General features: G+C 48.5%; 2 protein-coding genes across 4 annotated transcripts in view; one reads left to right on the plus strand and one right to left on the minus strand.

The window, feature by feature from the left end:
- PDPK1 (3-phosphoinositide dependent protein kinase 1) overlaps positions 1 to 16,199 on the minus strand; it is a 71,345-nt gene extending 55,146 nt beyond the window's left edge. For all 3 annotated transcript variants that reach the window (XM_030848396.2, XM_030848392.2, XM_030848391.2), the window contains exon 1: positions 16,060 to 16,199. In XM_030848396.2, the coding sequence (XP_030704256.2) occupies positions 16,060 to 16,083 (24 nt within the window). In that variant the 5' untranslated portion in view covers positions 16,084 to 16,199. The remainder of the gene's footprint in view (positions 1 to 16,059) is intronic.
- Positions 16,200 to 17,167: 968 nt separating this feature from the next.
- LOC115848079 (large ribosomal subunit protein eL39-like) lies at positions 17,168 to 17,429 on the plus strand. Its single transcript, XM_060285509.1, has one exon. It carries the CDS (start codon positions 17,168 to 17,170, stop codon positions 17,417 to 17,419), a length of 252 nt encoding a protein of 83 aa, XP_060141492.1. The 3' UTR covers positions 17,420 to 17,429.
- Positions 17,430 to 17,919: the final 490 nt, after the last annotated feature.

The raw sequence follows: 17,919 nt of genomic DNA on the forward strand, positions 1-17,919 counted from the left end.
AGAGCACGGGCTCTAGGCATGCAGGCCTCAGTAGTTGTGCCTCGATGGCTCTAGAGTGCAGGCTCAATAGTTGTGGCTCATGGGCTTAGTTGCTCTGCGGCATGTGGGATCTTCCCGGACCAGGGCTCGAACCCGTGTCCCCTGCACTGGCAGGTGGATTATCAACCACTGCGCCACCAGGGAAGCCCTGTGACAAATATTTGACTGACAAATAGATTAAAATGCAAATGAATTTGGGGCAAAGGAAAACAATGACCCACAGATTTCTTTTCTACCTCCGTCAAGTCTCCTATACTAGACACCTCACCTCTTCCAAAGCTGCAGACAACAACTTCACTAACCCTTAGGTTTACTGCCAGGTAAATGGAAGCTTATTTTTAAAATACATAGTCATATATTTGTAAAGCGCACCTCAGACCTTAATTACCTGGTGGCAAGACAGTATTACGAGGGTCAGATGAGGAAGTGGAGAGAGGACACAACTCAGCAGGTTTCAGAAGGCACTGCAAGTGTGTAGGGGAGCAGCCACAGCCAGTGGCCTGGGTGGCTTCCCAAGGCTCCTGCTGTGTCTAAACATGGGATAGGGTTCAGCTGAAGAGATGATTTCTTCTCCAAAATGGTTCAGAGAGGTTGTGTTAGGATGGAAGACTCATGGTTTCTCCTCCTCTGTTATGAAATATAGTCTGAAACACTTTACAATGAAAAGTGATTTATCTATTCATTCTACTAACAGATACCAGGAGCCCAATCTTACTTGAGCCCTAGGGACTAGAAGGAGAAAAGAAAACAGCAAACAGCCCCTGAGTCAGCACCAGGAAGCAGAGGAGTTGACTTCAGGGAAAAAGGGCTGACTGATGTTCCTCAGATCCCTCTGGATCTTTCTTTATGTCTTTATCTCTTTAGGAAGGATAAAGTGCAAATTAAGCAAGGATTTCATATGAAGAACAAGCTTGGGAGTTTGAAGCTAGACTCAGGGTTGGTGTGATGAGAAACAGTCTTTCATCCTGAGGAGGGAGCCTGTCATTCCGCACCAGAGCCAAGGATTCAAACCTGGGGGCCTACACACCCTGTATTTGAGCAATTGCAACTAGATGCTTTAAACATGTCTTGGTTCTTAAGAGTTTAAAATTTCTACCTACAAACCTGCTGAGGAAGAATCTGACGTCACAAGAATAAATAGCTGCAAATGCTTAATCATTAGTTACTAAACTGTCCAAACCTTTTGCATATGAATAGCTGCTGCCTCCCACAAACAAGTTACAGGTACAAGTACAGAAGTTACCACCAAACTGTGAGAACTCGTACTCTGCCAGGTTGGGACCCCAGCTCTGCTCCTGCCGGCCATCTGACCTTGAACACACTATGTCACCTCTCTGTGGCTCAGACTTCACCTAATAGTCAGGGATAAGGAGGACAGGACCTTCCAGGCTTGCTGTGAGGATTTAATGAGTTAATCTATACAAAGCACTCAAGCTGACTCCAAGGGAGCACGCTATAAACAGTTGGTTTGGTTTGTTTGTTTTTTAATAAATTTATTTACTTTATTTATTTATTTTTGGCTATGTTAGGTCTTCGTTGCTCTGCGTGGGCTTTCTCTAGTTGTGGGGAGCGGGGGCTACCCTTCGTTGCGGTGCACGGGCTTCTCATTGTGGTGGCTTCTTCTGTTGCAGAGCACGGGCTCTAGGCGCACTGGCTTCAGTAGTTGTGGCATGAGGGCTCAGTAGTTGTGGCTCACGGGCTCTAGAGCACAGGCTCAGTAGCTGTGGAGCACGGGCTTAGTTGCTTTGCGGCATGTGGGATCTTCCCAGACCAGGGCTTGAACCCATGTCCCCTGCATTGGCAGGTGGATTCTTAACCACTGCGCCACCAGGGAAGCCCCTATAAGCAGTTTTATGATTAAATAACACAGAAGACAAACACACATACACACACACACACACACAGAGGTTTTCCCAACCAAGGGTCATCAGATGATAAAATAAGCTCTTCAAGACCAAAATGAAGCCCATCCCCCTTCCACATACTATATTTATCTGTGAGCAAACTGAATTAACTATATACTGAATTAGGAGGCCCAATTCTAACTGTGAGGCAGACAAAATGATACAGGAAGGCTGGGCTCCCTAACACACTGGGAGAGGAATCAAGATCAAAATCAGGGCCTTCTATGGTCAAGATGCTGTCATGCAGCTTAAGACTCCAGCCAGCAAGAGAAAGGATCTCAAACTCAAAAGGCTAAGCTGCCTTTAAATGCTGCCTGGGCAGAGTGTGCTGTGAAAGGCCCTCGACTGGTACAGCCAACACACCGCACAGAGGAACACCTCCCTCTAGGCCCCTGCATAAAGGGGGGTGGTAGACTGCCATAAAATCCGACCAGCTCATCCCCAAAGGGACACTGCTCTCAAGTCAGTCGTGCTCACTGGCAAAGAACATTCTGGTAAGAAGCTTCTCTCACCTCAAGAAAGTCCACAAAGCTAGGCCCAGCACAGAAAACCTGGCAGAGGCAGGGACAGCAACCACTGCCACCTTCCCCAATCCCCAGACCTCTACCATGAAGAACTAGAGTGAAGGAGCAAAATCGAGGACCCAAGGTGACTTAGCTGAAATCATGGGTAACTACGCGTAAGCCACACTCTCTCTGAGCCGTAATTTACTATTCTGTGAAGTGAGGTGTATAACACTGACCCACCCCTTGAGGGCTGCTGGGTGCCCACAACAGACAGGAGCTCAAAGTCACTTTGTGAAATACATCTGTCTTGTGTTCACAGGGCAGACCAGGCATGGCTACTGCCTAAAGTGGTGGGAGGGGATTGCGGGGCATGGGCTCTTGTAACACAGACCACGCCACATGCTTCACCCACATTAGCCTTCAACCACAGGCAGACCGGGAGGCTGGCCCACATGACACAAATGGTCACCAATGCTCTTGTGCAACTCGACACATAGCAAAATGCAGCTCATCCTAACCAGCATGGAACTACACTTAGGAGCTCCAGGTGGATGGCTGACTGGATTTAAATGAAGACCCGAGTAAGACTTTCTATTGTTCCATGGAGCAGCTTGGAGAAAGTGCACCAGGAGAGGGAGAAGCGTCTAGTGGGTGATCCCCGAGGGTGACCACTTAATCTGTCCTCCCACTCTCTTCTGCAGCCCCTTGGAGCCTCTCACCCAACGAAAGGCAGGTGGAAGAACACAAGGTCACAGCTGCCAGCCGCCTAAAGTCTAGTACACAGGCTTAACAGACCCCAAGACTCAGTAAACAATGTCTGAATTTTGCTAATAAACCTGTACCTTCAACATTAACTTTGTGCATACCACAAACATACTATGAAACACTGAAATACAGGATTTCTTTGCTCTTCTAACTTCCTTGGATACTTTGGAACTGCATAAAGGTATACTTTACATGCCATTAACTTGATTAACATGAACATCAGGATGCAGGTGACTTCTGGGTTGGAAGGGAGGAGATTACAATCAGCAGAACCATTCAGACGGCTTCTAAGAGCCTAGTAAAATCCTACGTTTAAAACAGGGTGGTGGCACATGCAAGTTTGTTTTAAATTCTCAATATACACCCCTTATAGATACAACTGTAAATAATATTGCTTAAAAGGACTTAATGAACTGCCATTTTTCTCTACTTCTAAAAATAACTTTTATTAAGCACTTGTTGTTGTCACGCACACTTCTGAGCATTTCACACATATTATCACAGTCCTCAAAACAACTCTTGGGGGTAAGGACCACTGGCATCCCTTTTTACAGATGGAGGCACTGAGGCACAGATCAGGTCCCTGTCCAAAGTCAAAAGCCCAACAGTGAAGCCAGATTCAAACTCGCTCTCAACCCTCCCCAGCTGGTAGAGGGTATGTCTGATGCTGATACTCCATGTGACCCAGGGAACAAGAAAGTAGGGTCCCAAATTGGCAGGACCTTCCTGGGAAGCATTCAGTAACCACTTCCATATCACATCTTAGGCTCAAGTCCTTCTGACTTGCCAATTTCTGCTACACTGAATCTAGTTCAGTCAAATTCATACTAAGATTTATATTATGAAAACATTCATTAAGGAAGTACTCCGGGCTTCCCTGGTGGCGCAGTGGTTTAGAGTCCGCCTGCCGATGCAGGGGACACGGGTTCGTGCCCCGGTCCGGGAAGATCCCACATGCCGCGGAGCGGCTGGGCCCGTGAGCCATGGCTGCTGAGCCTGCGCGTCCAGAGCCTGTGCTCTGCAGCAGGAGAGGCCACAACAGTGAGAGGCCCGTGTACCGAGAAAAAAAAAAAAAGAAAGAAATTACTCCCAACAGCTGGAAATGGCCAGTGTAAACGTCCACAACAGGACAATGGCTACTCATGGTTGACCCACAGAGAGGAGTACTACACAGCCACTGGAAGTGGCTCATGCAAAACACTCAGTGAAAAACAGCAGGAGACAAAGCTGTCTCAGATATACGGTCAGGGTCCCAATTTGATTTTTTTTTTTTTAATACAGAAAGGAAACGATGACCCCTGGGTGAAGAAAAGATAGATCTTCCAGTTGGTTCCCAGTACCTATTAACCTTGATGGCTGCAAGGGATGAAATTTGACCTAGGAGGGTCAGCAGATGCAGCACAGGGGCTCCAGGCAGTGAAGGCCTCTGAGGGACCTTATCAACAGCGCACCGACCACAGGGGCCACTAAGTCCTCAATAGACACTGGTAACACCACGTGGGGCCCAGAGACCTTCTGCACTTCCTTCCAGGTCCATCAGTTAATTCATCCAGAAAAGACGTGCGATGTATAAAAAGTATTTGCTAATAAGTAGATGAATAAATTAATATCTTTTAGATACAGATCCTATGTGTGAGGAAGAAATCATTAACTACCACTGGGGGCCCAGTGTGGAAATCCTATTTCTGCTTTTAAAGCTTGTCATCCTAGAGCAGTATCAGAAAAACAGAAGCAATTCAAAGACAGTCCAATCCATATACTTAAGATTCTGTTTCACAGCCAAATAACTTGGATGAAATCTAGAAAGAATATGCATTAAAAGCTTTAGTGAAAAAGCTTTTCAGTAAAATCTATTATTAGTCAGAAAACAATAATATCAACAAGCTCTCGCCTTCTGTTTTACTAAAATAATTTAACATATTAAACTTGCCAACTAAGAAAAACTGAATTTCTAAGCTCAAGTCACATTAATTATATACCACTTAAATATGAATCTTTCCTTGGGAATTAAACTCATTCAGCAAACGTTTTTCCCCTGCAATCTAGTTTGTGAATCTGAGTGATACCTAACTTGATCCAAAGCAATTTATCTTGAAAGTTAGGTGATGTGGTGAGGCCAGCAGGTACTGAGCTGTTTCCCCTTCTACTCAGAGGAGCTGAACCCTGGGGCTCCTCTTTCCCACTCTCCAGCTTCCAACCCCGGCTCCTTAAAGGAAACCTCCCTCAGCCTCCAAGACTGAAAGGTCAAGGGCTGAAATAAAATCTAGAGCACATGGGCACTTCCAATGAAATGAGAACCGTTCTCTAGGGTTCCAGCCCTCCCAACCCCTCCCCTCCAGCCCCTCCTTCCCCTCTCCTGCGCTGGGGATCCTCAGCAGCCCCGTTATGTTCCCCTTGCTGACACTGACCCACCAGCCATGCCCTCTCCTCCTCCTGTGTCCTTCAACCTCAGTGGGGACTGCACTGTAATCTGTCCTTGCCGGCCCACAGCTTGTGCCCCTCCCCCAGCAAGGTGCATGATCCTTGAGAGCAGCAAACGGACCTGTTGGAACTTCCTTAAAATGCCCTAGATTTTGTTTACCCTTCATTGGTGTTTCCCACACATAAACATACAACCACAGTGATATGGATAACTGTTCTAATCACCCTAACAGATTATCCTGTTTTTTTTTTAAAAAAAAAAAGCCAGATTAATGTGGTCAGACTTTTGTTTTTTAATCCTCTGAAGCTCCTCTCTCTTTGAAATAGGAGAAAAACAAACCAGCCCCCAGAATGCCACTGGCCATACATATCAACATCATCTGGCAGGAACACCCTTCCAGCAGTGTAAACTTACATGGTTTTGCAACGGAAGGAGAGAGACCCAGCTTATTTCTAACTAAGAATGCCTATCCCGACACCTGAAAAGGCTCCTTTAACAGATGCTTTCCTTTCCTGGGCCTTTATCTGCAAATTCTGGATAACAAGTTTCTTATTGGGAACAATAATGGCCAACTGAGACAGAGAGAGACTTTGTCCCACTGTTAACCGCTAACTCCCACAGAAGAGCTTCACAACATCATCAGTGTGCAAAGAAAGATCTATTTTGTCTAGCATGACATTCATCCACACCTCCACCAATCACCAACTTAAGAGTTCAGTTACCAGAAACAAAGAGAGGAGGAGGAAGGAAAGAAGAGCAGGCCAGGCCAGTCCAGTCTCTATTTCACCTTCTCTTAGCCAACCCCAAACATGTAAACAGCCTCCAGACTCCTAGAGTCCTAGGGAGGGACTTCAATGCCTTCAGGCCTCTCCGTCATTTTCTTCATAGTGCTTTGCCCTTTTATCAGTGCCCTGCTCTTTCTTCCCACAAATTCCTACCTTCATAACTGTCTTGTTTTTGCTGTGGTCATATGGAAACGACGTTGGAGGGGCAAATCCATAGATGGGTGGGAAAACAAACCAAACTCATGACTTTCCTGAATATGCCTATCTTCAGAGTTCTGGGCTAGAAGAAACTCCAAACTCTGTGCTTGTTTCAATCTAAAAGTCTCAAAGTAACAGCCCACAAGTCAGGCCGTGACTCAAGACCTTTAGACAGTAAACAACACCATAGCTTCACTTGAAAGAAAAAAAGCTAGAGAACATACCAAAGCTAACCACCTACTTTCACAAGGACCAGGTGATACAGATCTATCCTCCTACCTGCAAAGAAAGCACAAAGAGACTGAGCACACAGGACCTGAGCAGATCACGGCAAATGCTAATTAGATCACAAATAGCAGCTTCCAAATACTCCGGAGGGTCACGGGCCTTCCCCGATTAGAAAGCGTTTCTATCAGTGGGTTCAGGTTCACTCGGCACCTGGGGACATCTCTGAACCTGCACAGTGTCCTGGGGGCGTCCATGCCTGCATAAAGGGGCCAGAGCAGGCAGGCACCTGGACCCCATGCCAGCTCTGACCTGGTACATAAGTCAGAAGCCCACCAAGTCCCAAGTGTCTTCATCTGGAAACCAGAAGGATCCAACTGAGTAAGCGTGAAGGTCCCTCCCAAAATAAAAATACTGTGGTCATCCTATGACACACAAACAACAAGTATCAGAGAGCAGAGCAGTGCCATAGGCCTAATTCCAGTCAATCAGAACTAATCTTGTTTCATCTTTCCAGTGATAAGTCATGTGGACATCAGGCACTCCTGATACATGCACTAGGGGCACCCAACTTCCTTGGGATTCTTCCTGAGTCCATAACCCCAGTTTCATCAACAAAAGACATCAGACAAACCCAAACTGAGGGACAGTCTATGAAATACCTGACCAGTACTCTTCAAAAGCATCAAGTTCATGACAAACAAGGAAAGACTGAGAAACTGTCATAGAGCAGAGGAGACCAAGGAGACCCGACAACCAAATGCAATGTGGTACCCTGGATGGGACCCTGCAACAGAAGAGGACATTGGGGGGAAACTGAGGAAATCCCAATAGGTTTGCAGTACAGTAAATAGTGTGGCACCAATGTTGAAGTCTTAGTTTTGACAGATGTGGCAGGGTTGTATAGATGTTAACATTGGGGAAGTGGGATGATGGGTATTATGGGAATTCTGTGTTGTGTTTGCAACCTTTCTATGTATCTAAAGTTATTCCAAAAATCAAGTTTATTTTATTTTTTTAATATTTATTTATTTATTTTGGCTGCTCCAGGTCGTAGTTGCGGCACGCGCAATCTTCGTTGCGGCGCGTTTAGTCGCAGCATGCAGACTCTTAGTTGTGACATGCAGGATCTAGTTCCCTGACCAGGGATCGAAACCGGGCCTCCTGCATTGGGAGCGTGGAGTCTTACCCACTGGACCACCAGGGAAGTCCCTCAAGTTTATTTTAAAAATAAGTTTGTTTGGAGGCTATTTTGATAGCTTCAAGCAAACTTAAAGGATCTGAAAACATCCTGTGTCATTAAAAAACCTGACTCAGGGGAATTCTCTGGTGGTCCAGTGGTTAGGACTCTGCGATTCCACTGCAGGGGGCACGGGTTCGGTCCCTGCTCAGGCAAGCAGTGCAGCGCGGCCAAAAACAAAAACAACAACAACAAAAAACAACTTGACTCAGAGTCCATACTGAATACTAATTTGAAAAATACAGGGCTACTAAAGGAAAATAGTACACTTGAAAGGAAGGGAAAAAACCTGACACTGAATAAATTCAGTATAAATTTCCAAATACCACCACCTTCATCATGCACTGTCCAAAAGACATCCGTGTTTGAAAGCACAGCAGGTCTCCCCGAGAAAGCACTAGGCAAGCACAGCTACCTGGTCTTCCCAGCACACAAAACGGCACTCCCTCCTTGAACTTCCTCCACGGTCAGCCACTTCCCTGCTCCCCTGTCCTCCCGGCTGCCCCTGCCAGGAAAGCCCCCCTGCTCGGCGCACCCCGGGGCCAGGTTCTTCTGTGTTCTTCACTGCAGCAGCCCTACAAAGGCCGGCCACCCACTCCTGGCAGGGCACTGCCCTCCCTTCTGGCCGCACTGCTAACCATTTCCCCTCAGCCCCTGAAGCGGGGCCATGGTTAAGGGAGTCACAGAGGGGTGAGAGCGCGCACGTAGGCTGCCCCCCACCCACTAAGCTGCACATCAGGTCCTTTTCACCCAAGGATTCCTTCAGGGCATGAGCATGGAGCCCTGTTCTGTTGATGTCTATTCTCCTAACTCACCACCTGACCATCCTCACCCACCCACCACCCACCCCCCTCCGAAACACAAAGCTCAGTGCCAGTGCTTCTGGGTAAAAGAGTTTTCTAAGATTTTAAAAAAAAAAAAAAAGCACTTAGATTGTATGAGTTTTGTTTTTATAGGAATGAAAATAAATGTATTTGCAAATAAAATCTATATTTAGATGCACAATTTTAAAACTGTCTATCTGATAATAACAACTATGTACATACAATCGGCAGACTATAATTTTGACCAATGAAAAAAACCCATGAAAGAAAAATGCCAAATTGCAGGAAGAAAAAAATGAGTTAACAATGGAAAAAGAGAGTAGTATGGGCTGAGCTTCTGAGACTGTGCACTGAGGAAACAGTTTATTCTCTCAGTCTCCAGTCCAGGCTAAGCCACAGGCCACTCTGACAGAAAAATGCAGAATGGCTAAGGGCTCACCCTCTAGGAAGGAAGCCGGTTAATAATGACAGGACCCCAGAAATGAGCAGTTATCAAGCTTCCTGGCTTGCTAACTTACCTGCTTCCCCGGGGCCTAGCTGCTACGGATCAGACTTTCCTAAGAACATGCCTGAGCAGAGCCAGTATTCGGGCAATTTTCCCAAAGACTGGGCTGTTCCCACCATTTCCCATAGGAGAAGCACTGCTCACGGCCAGTGCTGGCACACACTTAGGTCTGAAGTTCCCATCCACTCCCGCCCTCCTCCTAGGTTGGTGGCTCTCTCACTCACACTCGTTCACCCCATATCCGTGCACAGGTGCATGGCAGGAAAACCCAAGACAAGGTGGGCTTCTCAGACACTGAGTGTTGGGATCCCCCAGGACCACCAGCCGCACAACCATCTCAGGAAGGTGGAGCCCCTCACAGCCAGGGGCACAGCTGTGGCACTGCACACACCCACAGAGCATGTGCTCCTCTTAAGACAGGATGCTCTTAGAAATTAGAGCAAAGCCAAGAGCTGGGAAAAGCTGTCTCTGACCTTACCCAAAGCAGCAAAGAGAGGTGTGCCAAAGGGACCGCAGAGCAGGGTGGCTGCTTCCGTCATGAGGGGAAAGCACCTTGGCTTCTGGTCAGAGAATGTGCTAGGGTCATCCTGATCCTCAGGGCCCACCTGCCGGGTCCACAAAGCCGACGCTGGCTCTTCTACAGGTTAGATACTCAGGGTCTGACCACATGAGGACAGTGGTCCATGGCAGGGCTCATCCCTGCCTGTTGGCACAGCAGGGTAGCAGTGCCAACTTGGAGAGCCTCAGCCCAGAACACTATATGCCTGACACTAACACTTACTAATCCAGATTTAACCTGACATTTGATCACCAAAACTTCCCAGGAAGGACTGTAGTATAAAAAGGAACCAATGGCTTTCAAATACAACCTTTCAAGGGTTGAAAGGTGGTAAAAGGGTAGGTGGTATAATATATAGAGAGAAAAAAGAGCCATCCCCTTTTTGAATTATATTTCCTTAGACAATGAAGAAATGGTACATGGGACCATGTTTTTAACCATCGGACTTCTTTCTAGTTTGGAATGCTTTCATATTAAGCAACAAACAGTTTATGATGAGACCCTCCGTCCCTCAAACACATACAGCTCTGAACACAGGGAGTCAGAATACACATGCAGGATTCAGAGATGTCTTCGTTAATAAATAGCAAAAATGGTAAGACAGGCTTGTCACAAATATGCCGGGTATGAGAACCATGAAGAGAAAGCGTGAAAAAGAGTAACAGAAACCATCTAGACTCCAAGTTTAGAAAGATATATACATAACAAGGTACAGAACCTGTTTTAGAGAAACAGAACATTGAATATATAACAAAAGCTGATGCAGACCAAAGGGCGGTAGCAGGGGACACAAAGAAGCTGATTGGCCAGAAAAGGCTTCACAGCCTGGGGGTGGGGAGGCCAGTGTGTTTCCACTGAGGGGAATTTCTTCAGGCAAAGAGGAAGGGCCTAAAGAGGAGAACCTGGCAGCCGAGAACATCCTGGACACTGTCCTGGGCTTTATAGGCTGGGAAGAGAGGCCACATGGCACGGGCAACTGAGGGACGCTCGCGGAGGAGGAGCTAAGTGACAAGCCAAGAAAAGCAGGGGAAGTCACAGGAGCATTGGAATTTGGGGACCCCCACCAGCAACTCACTTCCTCACCAAGAAAGGGAAAACTAGGAAGAAAGCGTGTCAATGTTTTCAGCCCCACAAGCGACAGTGTGTGATGAGCACGCAGTGCGGCCATCCCCCTCCAGACATAACTACTTCCTTCACTGCAGGAGGGTGTCCACAGCCACGCCACCATCGAGCACAAGAACCGACTGCATTTCAGACCCGGTGCAAGAGCAAGGTCTGCAAGGTAAACCTTCCCCTGGACGGGGCAGAGTTCCCAGGTCCACGGCAGCCCGTGTCTTCCCAAATCTTCCAGAAACAGGGAGGGAAGATAGAAAAGTTAACTCCAAGCCCCTTTTCCCACAGGCTTCCACTGCAGGTCAAAGCACTAAGGAGAACTTCAATGCGACTTCAAGCGACTTCAAGCCTCCCAGCGAATCTTATCAACCATCTTTGACAGGATCCAATATTAGGCTGTCACTTTGAGATACAACTCCTGCTGCAGTAAAATTAATTCCAAAAAAGAAAAACAGGTTGAAGAATGAGACTTTAACAATGAATTCATTGTTAAATAAGCTTTTACCCGGATGAATTCTGCCCGAAATACTGCCGAGAGAGACACACACACGGCCTCTCATCAGCCCTCTCCAGTGTGGGCAGACCTGCCACCAGCTCCATAAACAGGCGGAAGACAGGGACCTCCAGACATACCTTCAAACCACATCTTTAAATATTTCGAAGGCTGCAAGTGGCTGGTACAGAGGGCACACAATCCTATCTGTAGGATAGAGGAGGTCACCAGGCCACCAGGAACTATGTGCCCACCTTCATCAGGCCCCTCAACTACATTACAGATGGAAACCACACTTGTTTGTTCTTCTGTGGGCCATGCACCCAGTCATGAGCTGCTAAGGTCAGATTTGTCCCTCTTTTTCACACACAGAGTTTGCAGTGCTGTTCAGTTCTCGCTTCTGTGAGCCTATGTGTAATCCAACTATTTAAAAAGAAACCTGAATCAGTTGCTCTGATAAGGGATCTGAAGCCCACAAATGTAAACGCTTTATAATGAACTCTCTCTCTTAACACATTCAAAACAACTTGGAATTTCTTGGGATAAAAATTCCATTTTAGGGACTTCCCTGGCGGTCCAATGGTTAAGACTCTGCACTTCCACTACAGGGGGCACGGGTTCAATCCCTGGTCGGGGAACTAAGATCCCGCATGCCATGTGGTGTGGCCAAATAATAAATAATAAAATTCCATTTTAAATTAGGAAAATTTTCTAGACCAAGATGATGGAAGCAGACTTCATGCAACTATATAAATGCAACCAGCGTCGAGCACAGAAAACAGACCCCCCCACCCAAGAACCACCATGAACCCAACAGGCCTTTCTCCTCTAAGACATCATCATCAGAACATGTCCCCCACTGCTCTTGAGAAAATGCCCTCTGCCTGTTGTTTCATCTAGAGACTGGATACACAACTGGTTCTCAATATTCAAGTTATTTTTTTTAAAGGGTTTGGTATCACAGTGAACAACAATGCAATCCAGTTACGGAAGAATGCACTACTGAAAAGGCCTTAACAACACATGTCCAAAACTTACAGTTTCCACACCAGCACTTCCTCCCCGGTGATCTGCCCTTTGAACCTGCCTTCAAAACAACTGCTCCACACCCCTATGGCCAGCTGTCATCACAAGGGCAGGCGCAGAGCAAGCACACGTTGGCCCCAACGCTCACACCTGCTGAGGGAGTCATTTCTGCATCAAGTGTTCCTCAGCAGTGGCTCCTTGCTCCATAGTCACAGAAGTGAAGTATCACGTGGGATTCCATCAAAGTCCATTTCCACAGAAGATACTTCTCAGGAAGGGACAAAGTGTAGGGCCAGTGGAGGATCTCCTCACACCATCAACTCAGAAGGGACCAACTTTGTTCGCCCCCTCATTTCTGCAGCGCTTCCCAGTTCATTACACACTTGCCCTACGTGCACCCAAACCCCGCGTTAGGTGGCTCAGCAGACAAGGGCACAGATTGAAGAGGGGGACCCACCCAGGAGCTGCCTTTTCCTCCTCCGCAAACGTGTGCTAAAGGCAGCCTAGACTGTGTATACTGACTCAAGTCTCAAGTGCCACCGCCAGTCCACCCCACCCCCCACCTCCGTCATTGTAACCCATTATCCTGTAGTATGTTCTCCATTACACTTATCATTATATAAATATACCTTACATATCTTAAAAAAAAAAAAAAGGGCAACCTAGAGGCCAAGTCCTGCTTTGAAGAGCTGCCCAAGGCCTCTTTTCAGGTCCCATATCACCACAAGCTGCTGCTGTGATCCTTCTTATAAAACGCATGTCAGAAGAGTAGAACAAACCTACACTTCCACCTTTTATTAGTATAGGGACCTCACCTTGCTACCTCTGGACTCAGCTCAGTAAGTGCTGTAGGGATGTCACAAATACATCACACTGCACGAGGCCACATGAGAAGCTCCCCAAAAGGGTGTGTGAAAATCAGAACCCACTTCTTTCCATGTTCTCTGCCTTCCCCACTGGTTTCCCACACAGATGCAGTCACCCTTGCAAAAGCCACCCTAGAGTGTGCAAGGAACCACTCTCCCTAATCAACAGTTTTACCTTTAACAAAATCGTTGCACAATTTTTTAAGAAGCAAGGATTCCAAACCTCACTCATTCAGAATATCAGCCCTCAAATAAGGAGGGACCAGAGACTCTTTCCAAACAGCTGCTTTCTGACAGTGTGAGGCTGAAACAGGCTCCAGGGGTCACAGAGTTCAGCCATCTGCCCAAAGAAATAGCTAAGTGTGCTGTCCTTCCACGAGAAGATGTCCCTCCTGCCTCCCACACGGCAGTCCGAGGACACGCACAACCCCCAGGAAGACGTCCTGGGCAGTGGTACTGAGGACTTCCCCAGACAGAGGGCTGCGACCCTCCCTCAGGGCGCCCCTCCCAGGAGGGGCAGGGTGGCACCCAGGCCTCTGCCATCGCTCAGACATGGGTTCAAACTGCACTCTATGTATTAGGCGGGTACTTAACCTCTCTGCACTGTGGAAGCTGAAGTTTCTGCACCTGTAAAATGGGAGCGACACCTATCTCACAACACTTTTGACAGAAGTCAAGCAACACAGTGTGAGCTATCTTGCAAAGTGCCTGCCTTGAAGTAAGTGCTCAATAAATGGTTCTGACAGCCTCTGGCTCACCGTAGTACCAAACTGGGCTGGGCCATTTCCAGACTTCTCAACTCATACTGCTCCCCCGCTGGCTGTACACATGTAAAGAAGAGGGAAAGTAATTGGGACGGGGCCTCTCCTAAAGTGCCACCTTAAAAATCCAGGTGCAAACTCACTTGAACAGTGCAAATCTATCTGTCCCCAGATGAAAAATCCACTACTGGGGGCATCTTTGCCGTTACTGACGGGAAATACAGCATATTCTCACATACATGTGGACAAATGTAGCTGATGAAAACACAAAAGCCTAGTTCCTCTCACTTCCTGATGGGGAGGTCCATCCTGTATTCTGTAATTCATTTTTTCTCACTGGATTCCAGTCTTTTTGTACTAAAAAGCTGCCTTCTGCAAAGAAACTCCAGATGTCAAGTGTCCATCACATGGAACCTCCAAGACTATGACACGATATGCTCTTTTCCTCTTCCCCTGTACGCCATCAGAGCGCACACCTTGTACTGCAACAGCATCACTGTGTGAAAGTTCGTCTTACAAACTTCCACGATCACTGTCAGCCCCAGCCGCCACTGAGGTCCGCCAAGCAGCCTAACTCGTGTTTTTGCGCGTTAGCCCAGGCACCCCGCGGTACAGCCACACATGTCGCAAGAGTCAAAGGCATCCCTTGGCCTTTCACCATTTTTCTCAACTGAACAGGTCCTCCTCCTCTCAGACTTCAGAGTATCACCCATCTCTACAAACCGGAGTTCTCAACCTCAAGTCCATGGACCAGCTCCAGAAGGATCAAGAGCCTCCTGAAGTAACTACAAAATTCAGTAAAGCCGTGCCGTTTTCTCAGGAGGGGACTCAGATCTTGCGTCAGACTCTCAAAAGGGCCCATGACCCCTCAGAAAGATTAACAGCCGCTACCGTGGAAAATAAGGGGTAATGTAAATTTCTTGGGTCTTCCCTCATTTAAGGGATTTGGCTTTTGAACCAGACTTTGCAAGCGGTCTCGATATTCTTCCATTCTTCACATTCGCATACAAGGTATAAATCCTTAAACCATCTTCCCAAGACTCCCGAACTTAACCGAGGGCAAACATAAAAACACTAGGGATACTTTTAGCAACAGAGAGAAAACACAGAAACACTAACGATACTTGCAACAAAACATTTAACCCAACAAGTGCTTTATCTCTTTCCTTCCCCCTAAAATCCCTCCGCCCGGTCAGGCTCACTTGCCCGCGGTGGTGGTTTCAAGCCCGGCCTCGAGGAGGCTTCCCATCACGCCAATGCCGGTGCCGGAGCGGAGCCCCAAGGCATGAAAAGCACCGAAACGCCACCCCACCGGGCCGGGAAAGGAGCATATCGAGTGTATCAGACTCCACCCCAACCGAGAATTCGGAGGGACCCGAGCATCAGGTGCTTCGAGCAAGAACTCGCACGTCCCGCTTTCGCTGCGAGCGGAGGCACTGGGACCCCGTCCCAGGTGAAGGCCCGAGGCGGTTCCTCTGCAGAAAGAACGAAAGGTAACCCCGGAGGCCTGACTCAGGCCGCGCCGCGCCGAAAACAAACTTTCCAAGCACTTCCACCGCGACGGGCCGGTGACACCTCCCCGGCCTCCCCCGCCCTCCGCGCGCCTGTCAGCGACCCCGCCGGGCCGGCGCCCGCCTCACCCGGGCCAGGGCTTCCTGCAGCAGCCAAGCGGCGCCCCCACGGCGCCCAGGGTCCCAGGTCCGGCCGCTCGCCGCAGGTGAGGCGCCGCCCGGCCCCCGGGACGGCGGGCCGCCCCGCCGGGCCCCGGCGACCGCCGCGCTTGGCAGGGTGACGGGCCGGCGCACCCGGGCGGCTGCCGCGCACTCACCAGCTGGCTGGTGGTCCTGGCCATGGGCCCCGCGCCTGCACGGCGACTCCCCCGCAGCGCTGCGTGGCTCGGCGCCTCCTCAGCGTCCTCCTCCCCGCAGCAGAGCTCCAGCAATGGCCGCCCGCATCCTGCGCCCGCCCCGCGGCCTGCCGCCCCCAGAGCCGCCCCGCCCCCGCGCGACGCCAGGCGGGACTTCCGCCACGCCGCCGCCACCGCCGCCGCCCATTGGTCAGACTCGCCGTCGCTCTGCCGCTGCCCTGGCCAGCCCCGCCGGCGCCTCCGAGCTGCATTTCCGGGTTGGGGCCCGGCAGGCGGGAGAGGCTCGGCCCCGCCTCGGGCGCGGGGGGGTTGGGGGGAGCTCCGCGCGAGCCAATCCCAGGGCCGCGGGGCGGGGCCGGGCGCGGAACCGGGCGAGCTGTCATCCCGGCTGCCAGACAGGAAAACTGAGGCTCGGTGGGGTCGGCCCCGAGGCGGGAGTGGGGCTGGACTCCAACCATGCAGCTTCGACTCCGGAGCGGGGCTCTGAGTAAAACATCGAGAGGAGCAACTTCACTAGTTGCAAAACTAAGAAGTGTTCGCGGAAGGAAATCTAGACTTTAAAGCCATAGCTAGAAGACAGGAAACAATCCCATCTCATCACTGCTAATAGTCCCAGGGACACCTTAAGAACTTTCTACTCTGCTTATAAATTTTTTTGGAGCTGTTGTTGTTGACGATGATGATGTTGAATTTTTTGGTAGTTGTTATTGTTGTTGATGACGATGATATTGTTGCTTTTTTAAATTGTGGTAAAATACACATAAAATTTACCACCTTAACCATTTTGGAGTTCAGTGGCATTAAGTACATTCATTCAATTTGTTCTAAGATGATGTTGTTTCAAACAAAATTAGAATCGCCTTGTTACCTGAAGGTTTGCATATTTTAAAATCTTTTTTTCTATTTCCAAAAGAAATACATGTTCATTTTTTAAAATAATGATTTAGACAATACAGAGAAGTAACCGTAAGATAAATTAATCCTTCATCCCGCTGGCCAGAATTAATTGTTGATTAGCACTGATGGCTGCGAACATTCACTTGGTGCTTACTCTTATTAAGGAATTTTCATGTCTAGGGCTTCCCTGGTGGCACAGTGGTTAAGAATCCGCCTGCTGCTCTTTTCTCATCCCCCATCCTATGTGTGGTTGAATTTGCTCCTCGCCATGTCTTCTCACAAGACTTTCAGGATCAAGCGATTCCTGGCCAAGAAACAAAAGCAGAATCGTCCCATTCCCCAATGGATTCGAATGAAAACTGGTAATAAAATCAGGTACAACTCCAAGAAAAGACATTGGAGAAGAACCAAGCTGGGTCTATAAGGAGCTTCACATATGAGGTGGCACACATGTATGCTATCAAGGTCAATTGCATCTTACTGTATCAGAACATCACTAGTGTCTGGAACAGCTGCCTGTGTTTGATGGGAGAAATGGAATGGCCCTCTCCTCTTTTTTTGATCTTTCCTCACCACTGTTCACTGTGTAACTCAGAAATAAATATGAAACCTTTTGTTGGAAAAAAGCAAAAAAGAATCTGCCTGTCAATGCAGGGGACACAGGTTCGATCCCTGGTCCGGGAAGATTCCACACGTCGCGGAACAACTAAGCCTGTGCACCACAACTACTGAGCCTGTGCTCTAGAGCCCGCGAGCCATAGCTACTGAGCCCACGTGCCACAACTACTGAAGCCCACATGCCTAGAGCTCGTGCTCCACAACAAAGAGAAACCAACCATAATGAGAAGCCTGCACACTGCAACAGAGAGTAGCCCCCGCTCACCCCAACTAGAGAAAGCCCGTGCCCAGCAACAGTCCCAATGC

Source organism: Globicephala melas, chromosome 15, assembly GCF_963455315.2.
Source record: "Globicephala melas chromosome 15, mGloMel1.2, whole genome shotgun sequence".
Lineage (NCBI taxonomy): Eukaryota > Metazoa > Chordata > Mammalia > Artiodactyla > Delphinidae > Globicephala > Globicephala melas.

Excerpts from the sequence above, each read along its gene's own strand:
- LOC115848079 (XM_060285509.1), top strand. The coding sequence starts at position 17,168 with ATGTCTAGGGCTTCCCTGGTGGCACAGTGGTTAAGAATCCGCCTGCTG.